At 39.0% G+C, this 25,887-nt stretch overlaps 1 protein-coding gene across 1 annotated transcript; it reads left to right on the plus strand.

Annotated features, from left to right (window-relative positions):
* Positions 1–998: 998 nt before the first annotated feature.
* Positions 999–25,887, plus strand: vopp1b (VOPP1 WW domain binding protein b). The gene is made up of 5 exons (XM_057823767.1): positions 999–1,289; positions 18,669–18,727; positions 24,644–24,721; positions 24,798–24,931; positions 25,008–25,887. Exons 1-5 carry the CDS (start codon positions 1,239–1,241, stop codon positions 25,211–25,213), a joined length of 528 nt encoding a protein of 175 aa, XP_057679750.1. The 5' UTR covers positions 999–1,238; the 3' UTR covers positions 25,214–25,887.

The raw sequence follows: 25,887 nt of genomic DNA on the forward strand, positions 1-25,887 counted from the left end.
ATAAATGCCTCTCCCTACGATTAGAAATATTATGGGAAGCAATGTGGAGAAGCAAGGTAGCAATTGATCTTTTTCTTAACACCCTATGTTATTTCCCAACGCAGAGAAGATATATCAATTGGTAGCACTACGCACAGTCATGGTTCCACTTCCCATTATGCATTTGGCCATGGCTTTACTGAAAGCTCAACAAATACACTAGATGGCAATATTTAGTCACAATATACAAAGTCACAAGTCTTTCTATCCTTGGATCCCTCTCATAGAAAGAATGTTAATAATGTAAATGCCATCTTGAGGATTTATTGTCATAATAATCAAATGCAGTACTTATGTACTGTACGATGAATGTATATATTCGTCTGAGTTTTATTCATTTTTTTCTTAATGCATTGCCAAAATGTATATGATCGGGAAAAATTATCGGGAATGATTGGAATTGAATTGGGACCAAAAAAAAAAAAAAAGCAATCGGATCGGGAAATATCGGGATCGGCAGATACTCAAACTAAAACGATCGGGATCGAATCGGGAGCAAAAAAACATGATCGGAACAACCCTACTCCGGTGGCCCAAGCCGTTGCTCGTTGGGGCATGGGCAGCTGGTTGGGGGCCCCTACTGGTTGGGGGCCTAAAGCGATCCTCTCCTTCGCCTGAATAGTAGATCCGCCTATGCATATAACAAGAATTATACAATGAAACCAGTTTATTCTTAATATTCTCTTGTAAGGTGTTTATTGTTTTTATACGACATAGTGCTATTTTCTGTTTTGAAAAAAATGTTCTGAAGGAGGTGTCTGGAACGGATTAAAAACATTTCGATATATTTAAAAGAGGGGAAATTGAATTGTAAATTGAGTTACGAGCTCGGTCAAGGAAGGAATGAAACTCGTAAATCGGTGCACCGTTTTACCCTCCAGTACAATGAAATGTGTGAGCGCGGTGGGCGACGAGGGTGCGAAAGAGGCGTGCTCTGTGCAAACATCATCACAGGCTACCGTCGCTTCACCAGTCCTGTCTCGCCATTAATCCTCCGTCTCGTCTCGCCGAGGATCGGAAGTCGTCTTCTTCCTCATCCGTACCGAGCGCCAGACGCGCTCAACCGTACGGGTAGTGGTTGTGCTGGACCGGCTGGATGTGATCTCCAGCGGCGAGAATGAAAGCGACACGGCCATAAAGGAGCGTCTCTCCCCCACGTCGGCCTTGTTAGTAGAGCGGTTACTTTGACCGGCCGAGATATGAGGAACCCACGGACCGATTTAGCCTTGACATTCTGGCTATTTCTAGAGGTGAGTGAAGCTCGGCGTCGGTATTTTTTCATCGGGGTTTATTTTGTCATCGTCCGCTCTGAAAATGGTGCGCTTCCTTTTGTCATATTTTTAAACCATGTTTATTCCTCCAGCCATGTGGGACAATGTCATCTTGAGAGATGCAAGATGAATCTATATAAGAATAATAACAATTTAACTTTTGCTCTCTTATAATAAAAATTGCTCACATTCATAGAGCTCGGATTAAGACATAATTGGATTTTAGACATGTGGTTGAAATCACATGAAGGGGGGGGGAAAAAAACCCATTATGAAGTCCTAACTTTTAGATAGGCAGCAAGCTTCATCCCACCGTTTTAAACTCTACAATACTAGTTTCAACTGACTTGGTTTTGATCCCCCTTGCCCCTTATTAAGTTTTGTGGCCATAGGAGGAGTTGGACTTTTGGGCCGGGAGGGCACATTATGTTGATGACCCCGAAACGCAGTGTCAGCAAAAAAAATTAACTTGCAGGAATATTTATAATAATAAGTTGAAAATGAGCGTTTTTTGTTTCCCATCATTCTTGAGGGGAATTCCAAATCAGGCTGCTTAGGCGTTACCATAGACTTCATAACCTATTGACATGACACGGGAAACGGGGCCGATTCGTAGGGGGCTTATTTAAAAAAAAAATCAAATTCAAATGTTTACAAAACCAAAGCTGCTACCGACCGAAAACCAAAACAGGCACCTACCTTAGCCACATATTAGTCTCCATGAGCAGCGGCATAAGAAAATTCAAAGTCGTTCCTTTATAAAATCCCGATTAATTATTTTCTATATAAGTATAACACAACTTAAAATGCCTATAAAAGTCTCATATTTTACACTAGATGCACAAAAATCACCAAATGCATAGATAATCACCTATATTTTCAGGATTATTAGCTATATTTAACGTACAATACTGTATAAGTTTTTTACCAAAATAGCAACTTAATTTTTTTTTTTTATTTACTGCAAGTTTTCAACAGCTAATAAATCACTCAATTTAACATCAGAAACTTTATACTTGAGAAAAACATGCAGAATCAATGATAAATAATATGTAAATAGATAATTAATAAATTCTATATACAATCACAACTTATTATAGAATAGAATATAGCTTTATTATTAGGGCTGTCAAAATTATCGCGTTAACGCGCGGTAATTACATTTTTAAATTAATCACGTTAAAATATTTGACGCAATTAACGCACATGTCCCGCTCAGACAGTATTCTGCCTTTTGATAAGTTTTACAGCAAGGTTTTTTGTGCTGTCTAACAGCGAACTCTTGTGGTCGCTTTGCGACATGGTTTATTGCTTTCTTGCCAGTTCAATATGGCTGCACGACGTCTCGGGCTGACGCCTACATTGTAATGTTGTGCTTATATGATCCTTGGACAAGATTTGTCCGTAAGTATGGTTGTTGTAAAGAATGTACATATTATGTTAGTAAGCGAAATGTTATATTTTTTGTATGAGACGCCTTTTGTTTATGTTTAGTGAACCTGTATAGCGTGCTAAGCTAACGTTGTTGCTAATGCAATGCTTGTGTACTTTTTTTGTCGTTTCACTACGGTCTAAAGAGGACAGTGGTTTGAGACCATTTTATTAATAAATCAGATAAAAAAGGAAGAAGTCTGATTATTAAGGCGTCGTTCACTAGCTGTCTAGCTTTGGAAAAAGTAGACTCTTCGGAGTGAGGACAGCATAGACAGATTTAAATGACAGTAGAGTGAAATGCCCACTACAGTCCTTATGTACCGTATGTTGAATGTATATATCCTTCTTGTGTCTTATCTTTCCATTCCAACAAATTATTTTACAGAATATATATATAATTTACAGAAAAATATGGCATATTTTATAGATGGTTTGAATTGCGATTAATTGCGATTAATTACGATTAATTAATTTTTAAGCTGTAATTAACTCGATTAAAAATTTTAATCGTTTGACAGCCCTATTTATTATCATTATACACTATATACTGTTAGCAAATGAGGCTAGCGGCCGCCTGGCGACTGGCATAAACAGAGCTTTTGTGGCAAAAATTCTTGTGAATAAATGCTTAAATCCCCGAATTCTTCAAAGATATGGACGTAAAACAGTCTCGATTCTTGGTTAAAAGCAAATAAACTGTACAGTTAGCGTTTATTTTATGTATATTGATGAAGTACCATGCTACTATGTTAGCGAATGAGGCTAGCGGCCGCCGAGCTTTTCTGGTGAAAACTATTTGTATATTGACGAAGTACCATGCTACTATGCTAGCGAATGAGGCTAGCGGCCGCCTGTCGTAAAAGGAGCTTTTCTGGCGAAAATTCTTGTGAATAAATGCTTAAATCCCTGAATTCTTCATAGATATGGACGTAAAATCTCGATTTTTGGTTAAAAGCAAAGAAACCATACAGTTAGCGTTTATTTTATGTATATTGATGAAGTATCGTGCTACTATGTTAATGAATGAGGCTAGCGAATCCTCGAACAAATCACTCCTGAGACAATCCTTCCTGTTTGTATGCGGTACAGTTTTCGTAGTTAAATCCAATTGTAAGTAAATTCAAGCTTAAATCCGACATGAGCATGTGCCGTCTTCGGCTATTACTAAATGAAGCTCGGCTCTCTCTGATGAGGTGTGACGCAAAGAAGTGTCAGGTCAAAGTTTTTTTCTGTCATATAACGTAACATATTTACTGGACGTAAAAAGGCAATGTTTCACTGTTTTACTCGTAGGATGACCTATAACTGTTATTACTGTAATTTAAATCCTGTATGAAGTTTCTCCAGTTTACTAGAAGTCCCAGCGAATTCTGCATCATGAGGATTTGCCATTGGGAAAGGCCAAATTGGCCTCTTCTGGGCATTCTAGTGTTAATAAACGTCGATGTCCAAAATATATAACTGTGGTTCTTTTCTGGCTTCAATTAATTGTTTAATTCGACATAACCCATAATTTATGTGTGTGTGTGTGCGCTCCCGCGGCCAGGGGACACAATTTTTGACGGGGGTAACTATATTGGCAAGACACTGGTGGTGGCTCAGTTGTACAATTAGCGTCTTTAATGGGGCAAATCGAAACTCCGCTCACCATTTTGACGGTGGTCTCTAGCGTTTAATGGTCCACAATTTCAATCATAGGTTCTTGCTCAGTAGTTGTTGTCGCTTTTGAAAGCTTTGGTTTGAAAAAAATGACGTATATCCATCTTGCCTCTTCGGTCCTTGGGTGATTTTGGCTAAGCAAAGCAAATGATAGTCTAAGGTGCTAGTCATATGATCTGTTTGAAAAATAATTTTGACAAATTACAAAAATATCTTTTTTTGTATATTTCATTCATTTTTGTTGTTTGTTTTATTGTTCCAAAACTTTTATAGACAATATTTTACCGGAAAAGTCTTGATTTTAAAATCATATACGCTATAGGAAAGTCAATAACATGCAATGACACTTTTCGGCCACCAGGGGAGGCTCACTGAAAGGACTGCATTTATTTTAATTTCATTTAGAATATGTTGTTGTTGTTTTCATTATTTATTTTAACTTAACATTATATTTATGTTCCAGTTTGCTAACATGTTTTGAAAAATAAAAATCCTGTTCAACTGAAAGTTTTTTGTGTTTTTTTTTAAACCCAGATAACTCAACGTTACATATTACTTCATAGGGTTCATACCCTATTAACTGACAAAGCGATTTTTTTCGGGGGTTTACGATATTTATTGCAATATTAAAACTCAAAGATTTCACCAGACTTGAATAGCTGTGTTTGGAAAGACTCACTATGACCACATTGATTTCATTAGAGATGTTCCGATCCGATCACATGATTGGAAATCGCGCCATTTTTCAGTGGATCGGAATTTGGTGAAAGGATTGCATTTTTAATTTAAAAAATAATATTTATGTTTTTCTGCTTCATGCTCATGTAGTCTCTCACGCTCCTTCCTGCGACGAAACTGTTTTTCATGGTCACTGGTGCATCTGGCGTTGGGTACTTAAAGTTAACGATGATTGACAGGTTTGTAGCTTTGATCTGGCCTCGGTAGCTCTACGATCAAAGGCACAAATGTGTTAATCATCGTTAAACTTGTTAAACAGTCTGAAGTGTGCTGTGGCAACTCATTCATCGTGTAAGTCAGAGGCTGTTCTCGGCAGCGTGAGCGTCAAAGCAAAAACTTTTTTCCTGCATCGGATCAGGACTCATAATCGGGTGACATGGACTCGGAAATATGCGATCGGGGCATCGCCACTATTCATATAATACCGTTTAATCCCGGCTAAGGGGGTTTATCTGTGAATGATGATGATAATGATGATGTATATAAAAAGGATCCAGGAAGCCATGTCTCTACACAATTGCTGCTTTAATGAAGAAAAACACAAGTTTACATAAAAAAACAATCGCACGTCCTGCGATGGGGCTATTGCAAATGCGCACATTGCGATGGCGATGTTCAAACGATATATTGTGCAGGTCTAGCACCTGCTACATTCTTCCTATCAAGTGCAGATTTTTTACATTATTTTGAAGTAATATTAGTTCCCATTTTTTGCGTAGGCTATCTTCATGGACTCCAGTTTCCCCTCACATTCAAAAATAGGCGTTAAGTTCACTGAAAACTCAGATTTTGTTCTTACAGCATGTTAATCAGGGTTTGAAGGTCCTCTGGATGACAATAGGGAAGCATTAAGAGCCATAACAGTTTGCTCTGAAGGTAACGCTGTGGTCACGATCCCCATTTCTCCTTACAGGCAGTCCACCGCTGACACTCATATACATTTATTATTAACTTGAATCATTATTATTTTATCATCACTCAGCTGACTGAGCTCATCCATTTTAAATGTACACAGTCACTGTGGTCGGAATCAACTCATTCAACATTGCCATGTTCACATTGATCAGTGTTGAAACCAGCGGTTGGCGACTCGAGGGACGTGACTTGACATTTAGTTAGGTTTAAACTGCCAATTTTAGGAGTAGGTAGTCTCTTGACGAACAGTAAAGGGCATAGGTTTGCATAGGGACGGTAGGGACATAACACTACCAACTTCTCAGGATGCTCAAATTGTCCCCACCAACTTTTAAGCAACCTTATTTGCATTATCTTCAGTTATATAGGCAGTTTAGATTGTCTTCCCATATGTTGGAAAGATAGAATTGATCCTACCATTATTAAGTAGATTACTTTTATTATGTTGAGACTTAACATTGACCCCTTTTCACTTCCTAAATATGCCAATCCATTTTTTCCCTCAAATGCATGTTTGATTGGCTGATGACTTGACCCCCCCACACACACACACACACACTCGCAATCACAGCCCCGACACAAATACAACATGCCGCCTCCTCCACCCCCTTCGTAAACGAGGAAAATGAGAAGTTTTTTCCGCTAGCAGCAACCACTGTAAGTAATGTAAAAAGACATCAATGTTGTGGAGGTGGGGAACACACCACTAATTTGGCTACTGACCTGCATCAGAGTTAGCATAACATTAATCTTGGTGAATTTCCCGAACTCGAGTCGGAAGCTGCTTTGAGAGAAATATCCTCCTGTATGTGTTTTCTACTGTTCGCGTTAATTAAACTGTGAGTAAAATGTAGTGAACCGAGGTTTATCATTTTATTTATGTGGTTTAGAAGCAGCCCAAAGAAGCTTTAAATTTCTGTTTGGTCTTATCAATATCCCGCCCCCAGCAAAAAGTGCACATGCAGGTTATGCTGTTATATCGTCCCTACCAATATTGAGACCAAACCTACGCCCTTACTAACAGTTATGAAGGACTTAACTATGACTTAATGTTCTTTAAACCTACTTATAACTTAGTTTAAAGCTGTTATATGCCATATTTGTGTGTGTATCGTCTTTGTGTTATGCTTTGCTGATGTCATGGCTTCTTTGACTTCTGTCCTAATCCTACTTTTCCCTCCAGTGCTGAGAATGCAGACTCTATCCGAACATTATTAAAGATGACACCGTCAACATGTTTGTTGTCAGAAACTTGACGCGTCTTCGTATTTATATGGAAATGTAATTCAGAGCGGCATCTTCTGGCAGATTCCCAAACACCCATTCTTTACGCGATGGAAGTGGAAGGACAATGATGATTCTAAAGTTCATTTGAAACGTGCATCTTTTTTTTTAACCATATCTGAAGCAGAAATGAGTTTCTTACATGTTCATGTGACAAGCAATGATGCAAGGGCAACATAAAAGCTGTTTTATAGACATGTCAGTTCAAAAATATCTTCATGATTATGGTTGTGTGACCTATCGTCATTATTTTATACTAAGCTGCGTTTGTCAAGTGGTTATACTGTGGTGGCTGGTCTATCTATATTCTCTATATGTTCTTTACATGTAAAACAGAGTAGATATTCTTGTTTTATTTCCATGTTTCTGCCAGCCATAAGCAGAAGTCACCTCCACTCACTTCCTTCCTTTATTTGAGCAACACAGTTAATGGTTAACGGTAAACACCCTCCAGTGCTAATACCCATCGGAACGTATAGATTACATATATAGAACAAAAATTGCTATGGGAATTTGTATTCACAGTAAATTAAAGGATGCAGAATAGTTTTTTCCTTATGGCTTTAATGCAGTGTCAGAACTGACAAGATGCATTAAGGGAAGTGACTCAGAGATGTGTTAATAATTACCACAACATCAGCGCTAATTTACATTAACCCAACTATGACGTTTGAATTTATAGGTAAGCATTTATGGGGCGCCGTTTTTAAAGCAGCACATGCTGAAAATGACGACAACATTTTCTCACATTTAGCGCCACACAGTGTTTAAAATGGTGTGAAATTTTTAGAGTCAAATGAAATATTTAATTTAAATCTTAAATTTATATCCTATATCCTAAATGTTAAATCAGGAAAAGGTTAGAACTAAATATTTAGCTTAATATGCAAATTCACATGACTGGAGACCGGAAATAACAAAATAAAAGCTGGAGCAGCTCAAACTGTCTGTTTACGTTGATTGAAAATGAATAAAACCTACTCAACGGTGGCAGTCGGCTCTTGGACATGAGTCATTGTGATAATAACAATATATAAGTAAAATACACATTTAGGAGAAACTATTTAAAGAGTATTTTGTGTGCGCCAGCTTTTATCTTCTTACTTCCGGTCTCTAGTCATGTGAATTTGCATATTAAGCTAAATATTTAGTTCCAACCGTTTCCAGATTTACCATTTAGGATGTACGATATAAATTTAAGATTTAAATTAAATATTGAGGATTCTGGATTTAAATATTCAGGTCCAATGCTTATTATTTAAAATATATATATATATTTAAGTTGCTAAATATTTTTTTAAATGTGCAAAAAATGACTCTAAAAATTTCACACCACATTTTAAACACTGTATGGCGCTAAATGTGAGAAAATGTTGTCGTCATTTTCAGCATGTACTGCTTTACAAACGGCGCCCTATAAGCATTAAGCTAGCAAACGTTTGGATTTAGTGGGGAGGACTTGCAGTGGTGCAGAGAGAGGTTGATATATTAACTGAGGTGCAGCAGCACTGGTACAAAAAATAATCAAAATAATAATAATAATGGTTAGAATTGTCTGTTAATGACTTTTTAACCGATATCCCGATATTGTCCAACTCCAAAAAGCTGATACCGAAGTCAAACCGATATATGCGGTTAACATATTATGGCTAATTGTACTGTGATACCCCACTGGACGCTTTAATAATTATAATGCTCACATAACAAATCCCAAACATCTTTGTTCAAAGAGATCTAATGGTCAATAAGCATAACTGCTGTGCTAAGCTGTGACCAGCCCTTGTACAAAGGCAAAAGGCTTCTACATTCACTACATCGGGTCTACATTCAAATGCCGATACCGATATCTAAAAAAAAAAAAAATTCAGCCGATTATGTAATATATATACTTTTATAGATATACTTTTTTTAAGCTCATAGATTATGAAAGGCATTTTTTAAAATAAAATTTAGGGCTGTCAAAATTATCGCGTTAACGGGCGGTAATTAATTTTTTCAATTAATCACGTTAAAATATTTGACGCAATTAACGCACATGTCCCGCTCAGACAGATTTAAATGACAGTAGAGTGAAATGCCCACTTGTTTATTGTTTTATGGAGTTTTGCTGCCCTCTGCTGGCGCTTGGGTGCGACTGATTTTATAGGCTTCAGCACCCATGAGCATTGTGTAAGTAATTATTGACATCAACAATGGCAGGCTACTAGTTTATTTTTTGATTGAAAATTTTACAAATTTTATTAAAACGAAAACATTAAGAGGGGTTTTAATACAAAATTTCTATAAGTTGTACTAACATTTATCTTTTAAGAACTACAAGTCTTTCTACCCATGGATCACTTTAACAGAATGTTAATAATGTTAATGCCATCTTGTTGATTTATTGTTATAATAAACAAATACAGTCCTTATGTATCGTATGTTGAATGTATATATCCATCTTGTGTCTTATCTTTCCATTCCAACCATTTATTTTACAGAATATATATATATATATATATATATAATTTACAGAAAAATATGGCATATTTTATAGATGGTTTGAATTGCGATTAATTGCGATTAATTCATTTTTAAGCTGTAATTACCTCGATTAAAAATTTTAATCGTTTGACAATCCTAATAAAATTACTTAAACAGTTTCAAATTATTGATGTCCTGAGACTTGAAGGATTAATTTGATCTAGTGCTAGCAAACCAATAAATGCAGCACTTCTTTTTATGATTATACCCACTCAGCAAGAACAGTACATTATTTTCATTAAATTAAACCCACCAGACCGTCACAACGAGATGTAAACAAGTGAGTTTAAGAGGATGCTTGCCATGCTAAAGCTAATGCTAACGCGAATGCTATGCTAATGCTACGAGTTACATTTAGAGTGTAAGGATTACTCAATAAACACTTTAAAAGGCTAAAGCAATGCATGTTCTCTCATACAAGATTAAGAAAAATCTTTCAATATTTACAAAATAGACAAGCCTGAAGCCCTCTGTAGCAGCCTGTGGCCTATACTACGAACCGAGTTCAACCTTCCCAGAAGTAATCCAGTTTACCAGCGGGTAACCGGAGTTGACAAAACCTGGTTGTCTAGTTTGTGGTCAATCGGTGCTACAACGCTGATTATGAGGTTGATTAGTCGAACCTGTGTCAACCCAGTCAGAGTTACTGCGCGTTCACATAAAAGGGGGCGGTGACCAGAGTCAAACACTACTTGTGACGATGGCACGGGCACCTTACTTCACGGAGGAGGAATGCGCGATGATCATGTGGAATTATGAGGAATTAAAATCCACCCTCACCGCGAAATCCAACACCGCTTCGGCGAGTAGAGCGCAACGGGTCTGTTGACAGCGAATTTACAGATCGTGTGATTTGTGAATGCGTCAGTATGCCAGTTTACTTAGGTCCATGAAAAGAAATAAAGCCTGCTGTCAGGACAATAAAATAAGATTTGGTACATTAACAGTAAGAAATAATTGTCACGCATCACCACACGAAACAGGATGATTGTATGTTTAGTCCCCTTGACTGTACGAATACGTATGTTCTTTTTTTTAGTTTGGGCCTAAAAAATCCAGCCCGACCCGAGTCCGATCAATAAACTTGATTTGCAGGCCCGAGCCAGACAACCCCCCCCCCAAAAAAAAAAAATTATGTTATATTTGTGAGGACTCAGGAGAAGAAGGAAATGCGGGGATGCCATGCGTTGTTGCGTAAATAAAAGCCCGTCTTTTGTAACGATTTTTCACAGTTAAACAAGACTGTAAGATGCATATTCAATAAACATTTATATCTTTTATATTTGTGCGTCTGTCCTATCAGTGGATTTGACATTTAATTTAATCTCCTCGAGTTGGCACAAAAAAACGCAAGTTTTCTCAATGTTTAAATAGTCTACATATTTCTATGATTATTATAAATGCATCAATTTGAAGCGTTTCCATACCCCACTCCGAATCGCACGGCATACAGTGTTCTTACGCAGATATTCAGCATCACCGATGGAATACATATATTGTCCCTGGCGAAAGAGCGCACGGACAGGCACACACAATCTGCGCGGTTGTGAGGGCCTGACTCGGCGGGTTACATTAGTGACGTCTGCCTAGATCAGTTGGCACAGGTAAAGAATTCCCTCAGCTGAAAATCTATATCTTTCATGGAGAACATCTTCCGGGTACGCCAGTGGATTCTGGCGGTCCCGAAATACCCGTGCCCTCCGGAGAGAGCCCCTCACAATCCGCTCGCCAATGTCCTATGGGTTGTCCAAGTACGCTGTCATTGTCAGGAGGACACGTCCGCGGAGGAGTGCTGTTTAAATAGAGCGTGGTTAATTGGAATCCTGATGTTAAGCAAGATCTAACTCTAGGTTTGGCGTGTGGCGTGTGTTGCCATGGCAACACTTCTCGGTTCCAACATATCCACCTTTCGTAGTCTCGCATAGCCGCGAACTTACGTCGCACGTGATAAAGTTACTCTCAAAGTTACCCTGCTAAGCCAGAAAACCGGCTTCGTAGTATAGGCCACTGGCTTCAAGCTGTTTGCAGGGTCCTTGCGGGGTCCTACCACCAGTCAACAGCGGCCACAGTTGCCCACACAGATGCCTAATCAAAATCCTTTTTTATCTGCTTATTTTTTTTGGTAATTGGCTGATGGCCGATGTTGGAAAAAGTCCATTTATCGGCCGGCCAATATAATGTATTGGTCGACCTCTAAAATAAACAAAGTATAATCTCCTCCAGAGTGTCATTTAGGCTCGGACCATCACGACAGATTTAGCGCCACGTCTCCTCCGTTTCTACTTTTATGTATGATTTTATTTTTAAACAATTTGTTTAGTTAATTTTAATGTGCTTAAAATAGAATTCACGACCTGGGACATTGTAGATTGGCAGGCTCGCCCCAAATATGTATTTTCCCTTTGTTGTTCAACTCCGCTGTTTCTCATGTGTCTTTTCAACTCACTCTGACAATCAAATATTTCTTGTTGGCTGACTAATGGCTGAGGCATCTGTGCGGTCAGCAGGGATCAATAAGACAGCATGGATGCAAGATGGATGGGACCGAAATGTACCAAATGAGGGGAATCAAGCAGGAGAGATGTACGCTACGAAGTCAAAGATCTGGAGGGAAAAAGTATCGCATTTAGTAGCAAGATGTTTTTGAAGTATTATTTGGAGGGACTGTGACGATAACTATGATTGATCATTTTACTAGAGCAACAAAATAGTTTGACATGAGACAAGTGTTGCGTAATTAAATATTCTTCCTTTATATAAGTGCATGCAAAGTAGGAGGTAGGGAGGCCCTGTATCAGAGCAATGCTGTGCTTACCAGTGTCTGTGAGGGAGCTTCATTATTGATCGCACGCTTTTCACAAGTAGCAACTACAAAGGCAAAGCAGCCAGATCGCCACACATACTTGTGCTTCTAAGGGCTTAATGTTCAATGTAGAACCATTTGAACTATTCATCCCCCATCCAGTGTCCTCTGGCTAAAACCTCCAAGCAGCTTTTAAAGCAGCAGAGCACATTTGCTGGTTGTGTAAGAGTCATTTTTTGTCCCACGGGAGCACAGAGAGGGGCATTTTCTTCCGATGTCAGTTCATGCACGCCGTCTAATTGGAGGAAGACAATGAACAGAGCTGGATGATGGCCAAAAATTAGGTCCAAACATTGCAAATCGATAGTAGCTAAGTCAAGAATGTATTGTAAAACATTTTTCCCCTAACACTCCTGATGATGTTGATCATTATTAGGGCTTGTGGTACAGAGTTTTGTTTTCTTTATAGCTGACGCTAATGTGTTAAAAAAAATAGTTTAAAAATTTGATGATGGGATTGATAGTTTCTCTTCATTGTGAACAACACATTTAAAGGGAATGAGTAGAGCCAATCTGATTGGCGGCGAATGGAATTTGCGTGTTCATGCTGACAGCAGTGCAAAACACACTCTTTGTAATACGCTGACACAAAAAACAGCCTACAGAGTAGGCAACTGGGAGTGATTTTGAATTATACAGTGGGATGAAAAAGTATCTGAACCTTTTGGAATTTTTCACATTCCTGCAAAAAATCATCATCAAATGTGATCTCGACTTTGTCAAAATCACACAGATGAAAAAAAGTGTCTGCTTTAACTAAAACCACCCAAACATTTACAGGTTTTCATATTTTAATAAGGATAGTATGCAAACAATGACAGAAGTGGGAAAATAAGTAAGTGAACCATCACAGTTAATATTTTGTGCCCCCCCCTTTTGACAGCAATAACTTCAACTAGATGCCTCCTGTAGCTGCAGATCAGTCTGGCACATCAATTAGTACCAATCTTGGCCGATTCTTCTCCACAAAACTGCTGTAGTGCTGTCAGATTCCTGGGATGTCAGGCATGAATCACTGTCTTTAGTAGAGCTGGGAATCTTTGGGCACCTAACGATTCGATTACGATTACGATTCAGAGGCTCCGATTCGATTATAAAACGATTATTGATCCACCCCCCTCCTTTTTTTTTAAAAATGTATTTTTTTTTTTTTTTTTATGTTTTGTACATTAGTTCCAAAATTGTTCAAAAATATTCTCAGGCTAAACCAAACTACAATTTCAGTATCAAGTTAACATATAACAGTAAACAAATATACAAAAATAACAGTAAATAAAAAACTCCAGTCCCCATTCTGTATCAGCAGCTTTAAACTACATTCAATTAATTTAATTTTGTGAATCAACCGTTAAAGTTGTTAAAATTGCTCCAGTTATTCCATAATTTCCCTTTTGTCTACTTTCGACATGTGAAAGTTTTAAAACTATTTTAAAGATGGATTGAAGTCAATATTTTACCGATTTAGGAGTATTTTACATTAAAAATTAGGTTCGCTTGGAAGGTTCGCTACAACAGCCATGCAGGGAAGTGTACTGCTTTAAGATGGCGGCCATTTACTAACGCCCGCATCTAGTTTTCTGTAGATGTGCCGCTAACGCTACCGAATCGTTATTGCATCTAGTCCTATATAAATGATATCTACTGTAACATTATGTGGATGTACTTTGTAGCAGCTTTTCGGCAGCAGTCAGGTATGTTGTTGTGTTTTTTTTATCTCGTGGCATGAGTTGAGCTAGAGCCGTGAGTTGAGCATTGGCATTACCCGAGGGGCCGGGTAATGAGAAGCATGATATTTAGCTACTGTCGCTCCGTTCCTCATTGCGTCCCGAAGACCGCGCGGCGCACTGAGTGTGTTGTACTTCCGCTTTACTTGGCATATTTCAATAATCGGAATTTGGCTGTTTGTAAATCGTTCTCGAATCTTCCACGGCCGAATCGCGAATAATCTAAGAATCGGAAATTTTGCACACCTCTAGTCTTTAGGTCATGCCACAGCATCTCAATAGGGTTTAAGTCTGGAATTTGACTTGGTCGCTCCAGAACATGTATTTTGTTCTTCTGAAACCATTCTGAAGTTGATTTACTTCTGTGTTTTGGATCATTGTCTTGTTGCAGCATCCATCCTCTTTTTTAGCTTTAACTGTCTGACAGACGGCCTCAGGTTTTCCTGAAAAACATCCTGATAAACTTTTGAATTCATTCTTCCATTAATGATTGCAAGATGTCCAGGCCCCGAGGCAGAAAAACAGCCCCAAATCATGATGCTCCCTCCACCATGCTTCACGGTGGGGATGAGATGTTCATGTTGGTGAGCTGTTCCATTTTTCCTCCACACATGACGTTATGTGTTACTCCCAAACAATTCAACTTTGGTTTTATCAGTCCACAAAATATTTTGCCAAAACGTCTGTGGAATGTCCGAGTGCCTTTTAGCGAACATTAAATGAGCAACAATATTTTTTTAGACAATAGTGTCTTCCCCCGTGGAGTCCTCCCATGAACACCATTCTTGGTCATAGTTTTACATATATTTGATGTTTGCACAGAGATATTGGACTGAGGCAGTGATTTCTGTAAGTCTTTAGCAGACACTCAAGGGTTCTTTTTTGCCTCTCTGAGTATTCTGTGCTGAATTCTTGGTGTCATCTTTGGTGGACGGCCACTCCTTGGGAGAGAAGCAACAGTGCCAAACGCTCTCCATTTATAGAGAACTTCTCTGACTGTCGATCGATGAACATCCAGACCTTTATAGATGGTTTTGTATCCTTTCCCAGCTTTATACAAATCAGCAAGGCATTGCAGGTCTTCAGAGAACTCTTTTAACTCATCAAGACAATTCTGTGTTTTTTAGTGAACAGGGCGGTTTAAACCACTCATCAGTGATTGGGCACACACCTGACTTAAATTACTTGGTAAAAATTGGTTTCAATTGCTCTTTAGGTCTCTTTAGGTAGAGGGTTCACTTATTTCGTTTTCCCCCTTCTGTCATGGTTTGCATGGTATCATTAAAATATGAAAACCCATAAATGTTTGGGTGGTTTTAGTTAAAGCAGACACGGTTTTTACATCTGTGTGATTTTGACAAAGATCAGATCGCATTTGATGGTGATTTTATGCAGAAATGTGAGAAATTCCAAAAGGTTCAAATACTTTTTCATACCACTGTATGCTCCAATAGTAGACCATACGAACTTGAATAATATAGGAAAAGAGTTTATATGGAAGCATGACTAATTCAACATAACAGGAAGCAAGCAGTTTATCGACTTGCGCTGGGCAAACTGCAAAATGTGTTTTAGTGAGTTTAAATGTGTGTGGGAGGGCTAAAATGTTTAACGCGGATTTTCATCTATCACATGTGGGTGTGAAATGTATCCTTTGTGATGAATGGGGGTTTACTGTTTCTTACTGACGGACTCTGGCATTTAAAGCAATGGTATATTTTCTATTGTGACTTACTGCGTGGAGACTTAGGAAACAGTCTAACTCAGCTAAAAACACTTAAGCTGAAGAATGCAAATTGCGATTCAAGGTCACACCATTTGTTGTGTTATCACACACGGGATGGGATCAGGCTGTATATATATATTTTTCCCACTTTAAATCGCAACACTGGTCCACTAAAACTCTTTTAACTACGCTATTTACAATCAGCAAAGAATTGGGGGATTTCCCATTTCAGAAATTCATTATTTCACCTATTATAAGTGGTATTTTGAAGGGTGTTGCTACTTTTAATCTCATTGTACTATGTATACTGACAAATACGAGTAAATATTCTATTCTATTCTGTCTATAGACGGGCCTGGGTCAGGGGCCGGCAACCCAAAATGTTAAATGTTATAAAGAATGACGAACTACTTGACTACTCTGTTGTATGATGCAGCCTTAAGTTTAACTTCATGACAATATCAATGAATTGGAAAAATGTTTGTGTCATGTCTGTCCTACAAAAACCATATTAAAACAAAAAATATATTTCCCTCCACCATCTTTTTCCATTTTCAAAAAACTTTGAACCTAGCTGGTAAAATGTTGTCTATAGAAGTTGTAAAGCAATGAGACATATATGTATATTCTTGTTATATGCGACAAACTGAAGGTAAAGACTGCGCGGAATTGAAGCTTTAAAAAAAAACATAACCGGACCATTTATTTTCCATCAGATTTAAACCCTATTAAGGTACAAATTTAGAAATAAGTTGTTGTTGTTTTTTTGTCTCGTAGTGTCTCACACAGATGTCGTCTTTGTTTCACTGTGCGTTGCAATCTGGTCACCTGAAATTTCAGTTCTTATTATCAATATATAAAATTGATTTAACATTATAACCACAAGCGGAGATTGAGAGGGGGCCGAAAAATGTCATTGCATGCATGGACTGTAATTGACTTTCCTCAGAATTTTCAGTTCAGAATTTTTGACATAAGGCTAACCCTTCAAGTTAGCGGGGGTTTAATTAGTCGGTGGAGATAAATTCAACAAATTCCATGCAGTTTGTTAGTTATTTGTTGGATTCGGGGCTCCAGAGTAGGTAAGCTAGCGCAAGTCAATGGTGCCTGCTTAGCGTACCAATAAAATACAACATATGCACCGATGACCCGTGCAATCAATAGTGTTGGCTAAGTTATTAAAATTTACCTTTGCATGTCAACAATTGTAGTATAAACAGCAGCATTTGTAATCCAGCAGCTCTGCAGGGAACAGGCTCTCTAGTCAAGCAGGGCGGAGTGATATCACATTGGTATTTTTCACTGCTGAATTTTTTTTTGTGGGAACGAAACAGACTCCCCGGCACACTGAGCACGAGTGGCTGAAGCACTCTCTATTGTGGTCGCATTATGCATCTAGTCCTGCAGAATGACATGAATTACGGCAGTTTGGTGTGACACTGTTTTGGCCGCATGCATATTTTGAACAGTGATCTGCATTTTGAATTTTTGTAAGATCTCTTAGTATCGTTTTTTTATTGGCATGCTAAGCAAGCACCATTGACTCGCACTACCCTGAAACTAACAAATAACTGACAAACTGCACGGAATTTGTTGAAATCAACTCCACAATCTAATTTAACCTCAGCTAACTCAAAGATTAAACCTAATGTCAAAAATTCTGAACTTCCCCATTAAAATAAACACCTAGCCGTTAAAATGTTGTCTGTAAAAGTGCTCCCCCCCACCAGTGGCTGGTAAAATATTGTCTGTAATAGTTGTAAAGCAATAGTATAAAAAACAAAAATGAACGAAATGAACAAGAATCCTACAAAGTATTTAATCATTTATATATTATTATTTTTATTTATTTTTCGAACAGATCATGTGACTAGAAAGTTAGAGATGGTCCTTTGCTTTTATATTGATATTTGGAATTTCTTGGAGTTTCATGTTTTACCCCTCCCACAAAAGTCAAACTCCGCCAAGACTTTTATGTCCATTTGGACTTGTTTTTCCTAAAGTGATATACATCGAATCGTGACCTCTGAATCGTGATACGAATGGCATCGCCAGATATGAGGCAACACACACCCCTAGTATCGACAGTTCGACACACGACCTCACAAGGGTCGGTCAGACCGTGGATGGGTCAAATGAGGCCCTTGGGTTGTACTTTGCTCAGTTCGGGTCCGGGTCATCTCAGCTCAGCATTCACTTTCTTCTTGCAAATCTGATAAAGCCGGCAGTCTCATGTGCGCACGGGGAGATGATTTCAAAGGCGATTTAATTAAGCAGACAGCCGGCAGCAGCACTCGGCATTCTCATGACTGCAAAGTAGAACATTCAGAGGTTGCAAGGGGATCATTGCCTCTATTTGGATTGAGAAACAGTGAAATTGTGTACAGAAGGGTATTATGATATACATACAGCGGACAATTCATTAGATAAATTTTGTCTTGTGTGTAGGAGCAGAGAAGCAATTTTATGATTTATTTTTTATTTTTTGACAGGCTGTAGAGGCCAAAAAGTACTGCTGGTATTTTGATGGTGGATACCCGATATACTTCATGTAAGTATCAAGTAAATCCTCATTTACAGTCATGTGTAAAAATTAGGACACCCTAAGGAAGCATGTGTGTTTTCTAACATTTTGGTCATATGGATATTTAATATCAATTTTCACAATCTTGAGATATTCAAGTACTAGAACTAATGATTAAAACTGAAAAAAATATTTTTTAATAACTTTTTGTAAAATGTAATTTTAAATAAATGCAATTTCTGCTGAGAAATAGATCAGGACACCCCCACATTCAATCCTACTTAAAATGGCTAAAATCACCCACAGGTGTATCACATCAGGTGCACATGATTACAACATCATTGCCCAGTGTTTTTAAGGAGGCTTGTCTTATTTAAACCTCACATTTAGTTTGGTGTGCCCCTGACTGTTGAAGTGAGAGAAAACACCATGGTGATATCGAAGGACCTGTCTGAGGCCTTCAGAAAGAAGATGATAGACGCTTATGAGTCTGGTAAGGGATTTCGAAAGACCTCAAAAGAATATAAAATCAGCCATTCCACTGTCCAGAAAATAGTCTCCAAGGGGAGGACATTCAAAACAACTGCCAACATGCCCAGGTCTGCCCGTCCAAGCAAGTTCCCCCCGAGAATAGACCTCAAGATGCTAAAAGAAGTCTCCAAAAGCATTCAAATGTCATCACGGGACCTACAGCAGACTCTTGCTACCGTTGATTTGAAAGTGCATGCCTCTACAATCAGAAAGAGACTTCACAAGTTTAACCTTCATGGGAGGTGTGCAAGGAGGAAACCTTTGCTTTCCAAGAAGAGCATGAAGGCTAGACTGAAGTTTACCAGAGTGAATGTAGACAAAGACCAGGACTTCTGGAATAATATTCTTTGGACAGATGAATCTAAATTTGAATTATTTGGACACCAGAACAGAGGACATGCTTGGCGTAAACCCAATACAGCATTCCAGGAAAAGAACCTCATACCAACTGTGAAGCATGGAGGTGGAAGTGTCATAGCCAGGAACTCCAGACTCACCGCTGTTCCAGCTATAGAGTCTGGCGACTGTTCAGCGGATCAAATTCCCAGGGCGGAGCAAGCCACAGCAAACAGACAGCGGAGTGGACCAATCAGCGAGGGGCAGACTTGACGTTTAAAACGACAAGAAACTCTAGTGCGAAGACGTAAACATACGAGGTGAGCGGAGAATGGAGACCTTTATTCAACATGGCTAGCGAGAGACAGACTGTTGGTTTTAGCGACTCAATGTGTTTTTGATCATTTAAAACTGAATTTACCGCGGATAGTAACATAGTCTCGGCTCTCCCGTTCGCCATCTATGTTGTTGTGGCTTCCGACACCCACGAGTGGCGTTGCTCGTTAAGAACACGTCACGCAAACAAACGGATCTGATTGCACAGACGATTTCGTTCGGGCTCGAGAGGCCAATAAGGAACTTGGTCCCAGACTCTATAGCTGGAAAAGCAGTGAGTCTGGATTTCCAGGCTAGAAGTGTCATGGTTTGGGGATGCTTTGCTACAGCAGGACCTGGCCAGCTCACCATTGTAGAATCCCCCATGAATTCATCGCGTATCAGAGGCTGCTTAAGGAACATTTGAGATCATCTGTGAAAAAATTAAAGCTTAGGCGAAACTGGACGCTGCAATATGACCATGACCCAAGACATACCAGTAAATCCACCAAGGACTAGCTGAAAAGGAAGACATGGACAGTCCTGGAATGGCCGAGTCAAAGCCCAGAACTTAATCCCAATGAGACTTGAAACAGGCTGTACATGCAAGTAGGGCCGCTGCCAGGGATTTTGGACCCCATAAAAAGATACAACTTTGGGCCCCACCACCAGTGCAGCGACACACACACACACACACACACACACACACATTTAGAGTATCAGCTAAGTAATTTCCTGCATTCTGTTGAATCTTTACACAGTAATTTGTGCATTTTCTGCACTAATTTAAGATGAAAATATATTTATGTAAGCATACAGCGTATAGAGCAATAATGAACAGACAGATTTCATCTATAAGAAATGTACTGAACGCCATCTTTTACAATCTAAATATACTTTTATTAGAAATATTCTCAAAGCAAATACCATAATGAATGACTTAGAATAAATGTTTTGTTTTAACTTAACTATACTTTTAGTGGACCAAACATACACGCGGACACTGGTGTTTCAACTTAGGTAAAAATTCCAATTAATAAAGTCACAAAACAAAACAGGTTAACACAAACCTTGGGCCCAACATAAAAGAGGCTTCAACCAAAAACTGACCTCACCTCCAGACATCTCTGTGGCCGTTTAAATCAGGGCGGACTCAACTAACGACCACCTGAAGGAGGTATGACAAATTAACCAAACATTGTCAACTTAATAAAACAACAACAGATGGAAAATATACATATATTCAAACAATAAATAATGTGCATTTAAACAAACAGTGAAAACTTTACTCCAAACAATCATAATTGAATCAACTTAAATAACCCCCCTTCAGAATGGTAGGTGCCAGATCTTACACAGCTGTGGTCGTTACCTCAAATTGGCAAATAAAATCTAATAAGCATTCAGACAAATATTAACTAAAGTGTGCACCCATTAGAAAATACATGTCCAAAAAAATATCACATAAATAATTAACTAAATCTTGAAACACTAAATTGTGGTGGTGGTAGTGGTAGCCACCACAATACTACAGTATACATTACAGTATAGACTAGTATACAACTGTTTTAGTATGAAGAGATTGCTAAGGGTTTGCCTGCTGTACTCATTAAATGTAAGCAAATAATGGAGCAAACACTAGCTAGCAAACAATTACAGTATTTCATTATTGAGTAGGCTTAGCCTCATCTGAAAACTCGCCATTTCCACTATAGGCTACAGCTCCGAAGCGAGGTCCCTTGTTAACAAACTAAATTCAATTGATGACAAACTAAATTCAAGAAATTCTTGACAAACTGGATTCAAGCCGATTTTAAAAAAGAAAGTTTCCACACCAACTTTCAACATCTGTAGGATACCAAAAATGCCGTCATTATTTGGAATTCATGTCTTTGAATAGGTGAATGTCGCTCATTGAGGCCAGCAAAATCCCGTATTTCTTACGAAGTGAGCTGGGATGTCGCTTCAAAGCTAAAATAACAGGGTAATTTTCAGCACTACACTGACACAAGACACCAACCTTCCTTTGTACTTTGTCACATCCTGTTGGCTTTTTCTACCCATCTCCTGTTTTGCTTTCTTTTCTTTCTTCTTTTGAAAACATTTCTGCAGTACCTCGCTCCACGCACACTCCGAGTCATTGACTGGTGCAAATGCGCACCGAGGCTCCCGGTCTGATCGAAGGAAGGGCGGACCAAACCATTTAATGAAAATACAAGGGTTAGGGGGCGGTGGCTGGCAATACATATGCTCTCTGGGTGTTTACTTTTTGCCTGAAACAAAACAAGAAAAAGAAACCCTTCGTTTTATTCCTATTAAAATTATAATGATTAATATTTAAATTTGCAAACGATTACCTAATGTTCTAATTTTCTTTGTGTGCCCCCATCAGTGCATGGGCCCTTAGAATCAGTATCACATTTCACCCTAATACGACGCCCCTGCATGCAAGAAACCTCTCAAACATCGCACAGCTGAAAGTATTCTGCGTTGAGGAGTGGGGCAAACTTTTTTCAGACCAATGTCAAAGACTGATAGATGGCTACAAAAAGCATCTCACTGAAGTTATTTCAGCCAAAGGGGGTAACACTAGCTATTAGGTGGTAGGGTGTCCTAACATTTTCCTAAGTTAGAATATGCATTTTTGTTGATATATTTGGTTTAATGAGTAAAACAATGTTAATTTTTGTTGTTTACCTGCAATTAAATCACTTTTTTTTCCAGAGATAAAGAAAAACAAGATCAGACATTGACGTGTGAACATTTCTTAAGAAAGAACTGAACATTTAATGGGGTGTCCTAAATTTTCACGATTGTACAGTGGGGCAAATAAGTATTTAGTCAACCACCAATTGTGCAAGTTCTCCTACTTGAAAAGATTAGAGATGCCTGTAATTGTCAACATGGGTAAACCTCAACCACGAGAGACAGAATGTGGGAAAAAAAGAGAAAATCACATTGTTTGATTTTTAAAGAATTTATTTGCAAATCATGGTGGAAAATAAGTATTTGGTCAATACCAAAAGTTCATCTCAATACTTTGTTATGTACCCTTTGTTGGCAATAACGGAGGCCAAACATTTTCTGTAACTTTTCATTTTTCGCTTGGTGTAAAGAAATCAACTGTGGGAGCAATTATTAGAAAATGGAAGACATACAAGACCACTATTTAGTCAGCCACCAATTGTGCAAGTTGGCTTGAAAAGATTAGAGAGGCCTGTAATTGTAAACATAGGTAAACCTCAACCATGAGAGACAGAATGTGGAAAAAAAAAACTGAAAATCACATTGTTTGATTTTTAAAGAATTTATTTCCAAATCAGAGTGGGAAATAAATATTTGGTCACCTACAAACAAGCAAGACTTCCAGCTGTCAAAGAGGTCTAACGAGGCTCCACTCGTTACCTGTATTAATGGCACCTGTTTTAACTCATTATCGGTATAAAAGACACCTGTCCACAACATCAGTCAGTCACACTCCAAACTTCACTATGGCCAAGACCAAAGAGCTGTCGAAGGACACTAGAGACAAAATTGTAGACCTGCACCAGGCTGGGAAGACTGAATCTGCAATAGGTAAAACGCTTGGTGTAAAGAAATCAACTGTGGGAGCAATTATTAGAAAATGGAAGACATACAAGACCACTGGTAATCTCCCTCGATCTGGGGCTCCATGCAAGATTTCACCCCGTGGCGTCAAAATGATAACAAGAACGGTGAGCAAAAATCCCAGAACCACATGGGGGGACCTAGTGAATGACCTACAGAGAGCTGGGACCACACTAACAAAGGCTACTATCAGTAACACAATGCGCCGCCAGGGACTCAAATCCTGCACTGACAGATGTGTCCCCCTGCTGAAGCCAGTACACGTCCAGACCCGTCTGCGGTTCGCTAGAGAGCATTTGGAGGATCCAGAAGAGGACTGGGAGAATGTGTTATGGTCAGATGAAGCCAAAATAGAACTTTTTGGTAAAAAACACAGGTTCTCGTGTTTGGAGGAGAAAAAATACTGAATTGCATCCGAAGAACACCATACCCACTGTGAAGCATGGGGTGGAAACATCATGCTTTTGGGCTGTTTTTCTGCAAAGGGACCAGGACAACTGATCTGTGTAAAGGAAAGAATGAATGGGACCATGTATCAAGAGATTGAGTGAAAATCTCCTTCCATCAGCAAGGGCATTGAAGATGAGACGTGGCTAGGTCTTTCAGCATGACAATGATCCCAAACACACAGCCAGGGCAACGAAGGAGTGGCTTCGTAAGAAGCATTTCAAGGTCCTGGAGTGGCCTAGCCAGTCTTCAGATCTCAACCCCATAGAAAATCTGCGGAGGGAGTTGAAAGTCCGTGTTGCCCAACAACAGCCCCAAAATATCACTGCTCTAGAGGAGATCTGCATGGAGGAATGGGCCAAAATACCAGCAACAGTGTGTGGAAAGCTTGTGAAGAGTTACAGAAAAAGTTTGGCCTCCGTTATTCCCAACAAAGGGTACAAAACAAAGTATTGAGATGAACTTTTGGTATTGACCAAATACATATTTTCCACAATGATTTGCAAATGAATTGTTTGAAAATCAAACAATGTGATTTTCTGGTTTTTTTTCCCACATTCTCTTTCATGGTTGAGGTTTACCCATGTTGACAATTACAGGCCTCTCTAATATTTTCAAGAGGGAAAAATTGCACAATGAGTGGTTGACTAAATCCCCCCTGTGTATATTAATATAAAATCCGACTCATTACTATTGTCACTCCAGATGTCGCTCATACGAGGACTGTTGCGGGACTCGCTGCTGTGTAAGAGCGCTTTCCATCCAGAGACTCTGGTACTTCTGGTGAGTGCTCTACCATCACAACATCTTTATTTGGTTAGCTATTATAATTCATGACATCGCCATTGTTTCATGCCAGGGTGCTGCTGATGATGGGGGTGCTTTTCTGCTGTGGCGCCGGTTTCTTCATCCGTAGAAGGATGTACCCCTCATCTCTGCGAGATGAGCCTAACTTCAATGTGTCTTTCACGAGGCACCCCGTCACCTCTCCAGGTAAGTTGTTTGTTGTTTATATAGTTCATATGACCTCTTGCTCTCATATTTCTTAATGGAATTGTCTTGTGTGTAGTTTCCCAGCAGCCAGGAAGTATGCAAGGCTTCGGCGTGAACGGGATGACGGGCGCGGATCCAACGCTTGCCATGACGCACCCCGGGTACTCGTCACAGCCCGGCTCCACCCACATGTTGCTGGCCTCCTATCCGCCACCCCCGTCTTACTGCAACCACCCGCCGCCGTCCTATGAACAAATTTTCCACAATGACGACAAGAAGTAACATGCAAGCAGAATAAGAAAGAAGTCCGCCATTTGATTGAACTGTTTATGGGAGAACAGTGGAACACAGTTTGTTGTCCTGGGGAAAAGACTCTTTTAAAAAAAAAAAAAAAAAAAGGCACAGCAGTTCAAATTGAGACCCACACATTCAATTGAATTCACCATATATACTTTGTTTTTGTTATCATTCGGTTGGATCAGGTGTATCCAGTCACCAGCTTCCTTTTGCCTCCTAACTGCACAATGTATAATGGCATTGAAATGTATCATGGAATAAAAAAGGGGGATAGAATTTGTGTATTTTTCAAGTATTTTTGACGAATCAAGTTCCGATTTCGGAATGTTTGAAGCAAGGGGCGTAGATTTGGTCTCAACATTAGTAGGGACGATATAACTGGGGACGGCACATTAATAAGAACAAACAGATTGGTTGAACGGGGATCAGGGCTACATTTCTCACGAATATGAACCTAAGCAATTGATAGGCTAAATGATCAAAAACAAATCGGGATTGACTTGATACTAACTTTAATGTGTATTGGTTTAGGTGATACAGCGTTCGATTCAAGCCTTCGTTTTCAAAAACTATTAACTAGGGTTCAGTATGACACGAGGTCCATGGAGTGCTGCTGGGTGTGCCAAGTACACTTCTGGTGCTCTTCGGTGTGGGGATCA

This window comes from Corythoichthys intestinalis, chromosome 20 (genome assembly GCF_030265065.1).
Source record: "Corythoichthys intestinalis isolate RoL2023-P3 chromosome 20, ASM3026506v1, whole genome shotgun sequence".
Classification (NCBI taxonomy): Eukaryota; Metazoa; Chordata; class Actinopteri; order Syngnathiformes; family Syngnathidae; genus Corythoichthys; species Corythoichthys intestinalis.

What these genes read in the sequence shown, in the direction of transcription:
- vopp1b (XM_057823767.1), top strand. Translation starts at nt 1,239, where the DNA reads ATGAGGAACCCACGGACCGATTTAGCCTTGACATTCTGGCTATTTCTA. An exon ending in CAGAGACTCTGGTACTTCTG is followed by an intron (nt 24,722 to 24,797) that starts GTGAGTGCTCTA and finishes GTTTCATGCCAG; the next exon opens with GGTGCTGCTGATGATGGGGG. An exon ending in GCACCCCGTCACCTCTCCAG is followed by an intron (nt 24,932 to 25,007) that starts GTAAGTTGTTTG and finishes TCTTGTGTGTAG; the next exon opens with TTTCCCAGCAGCCAGGAAGT.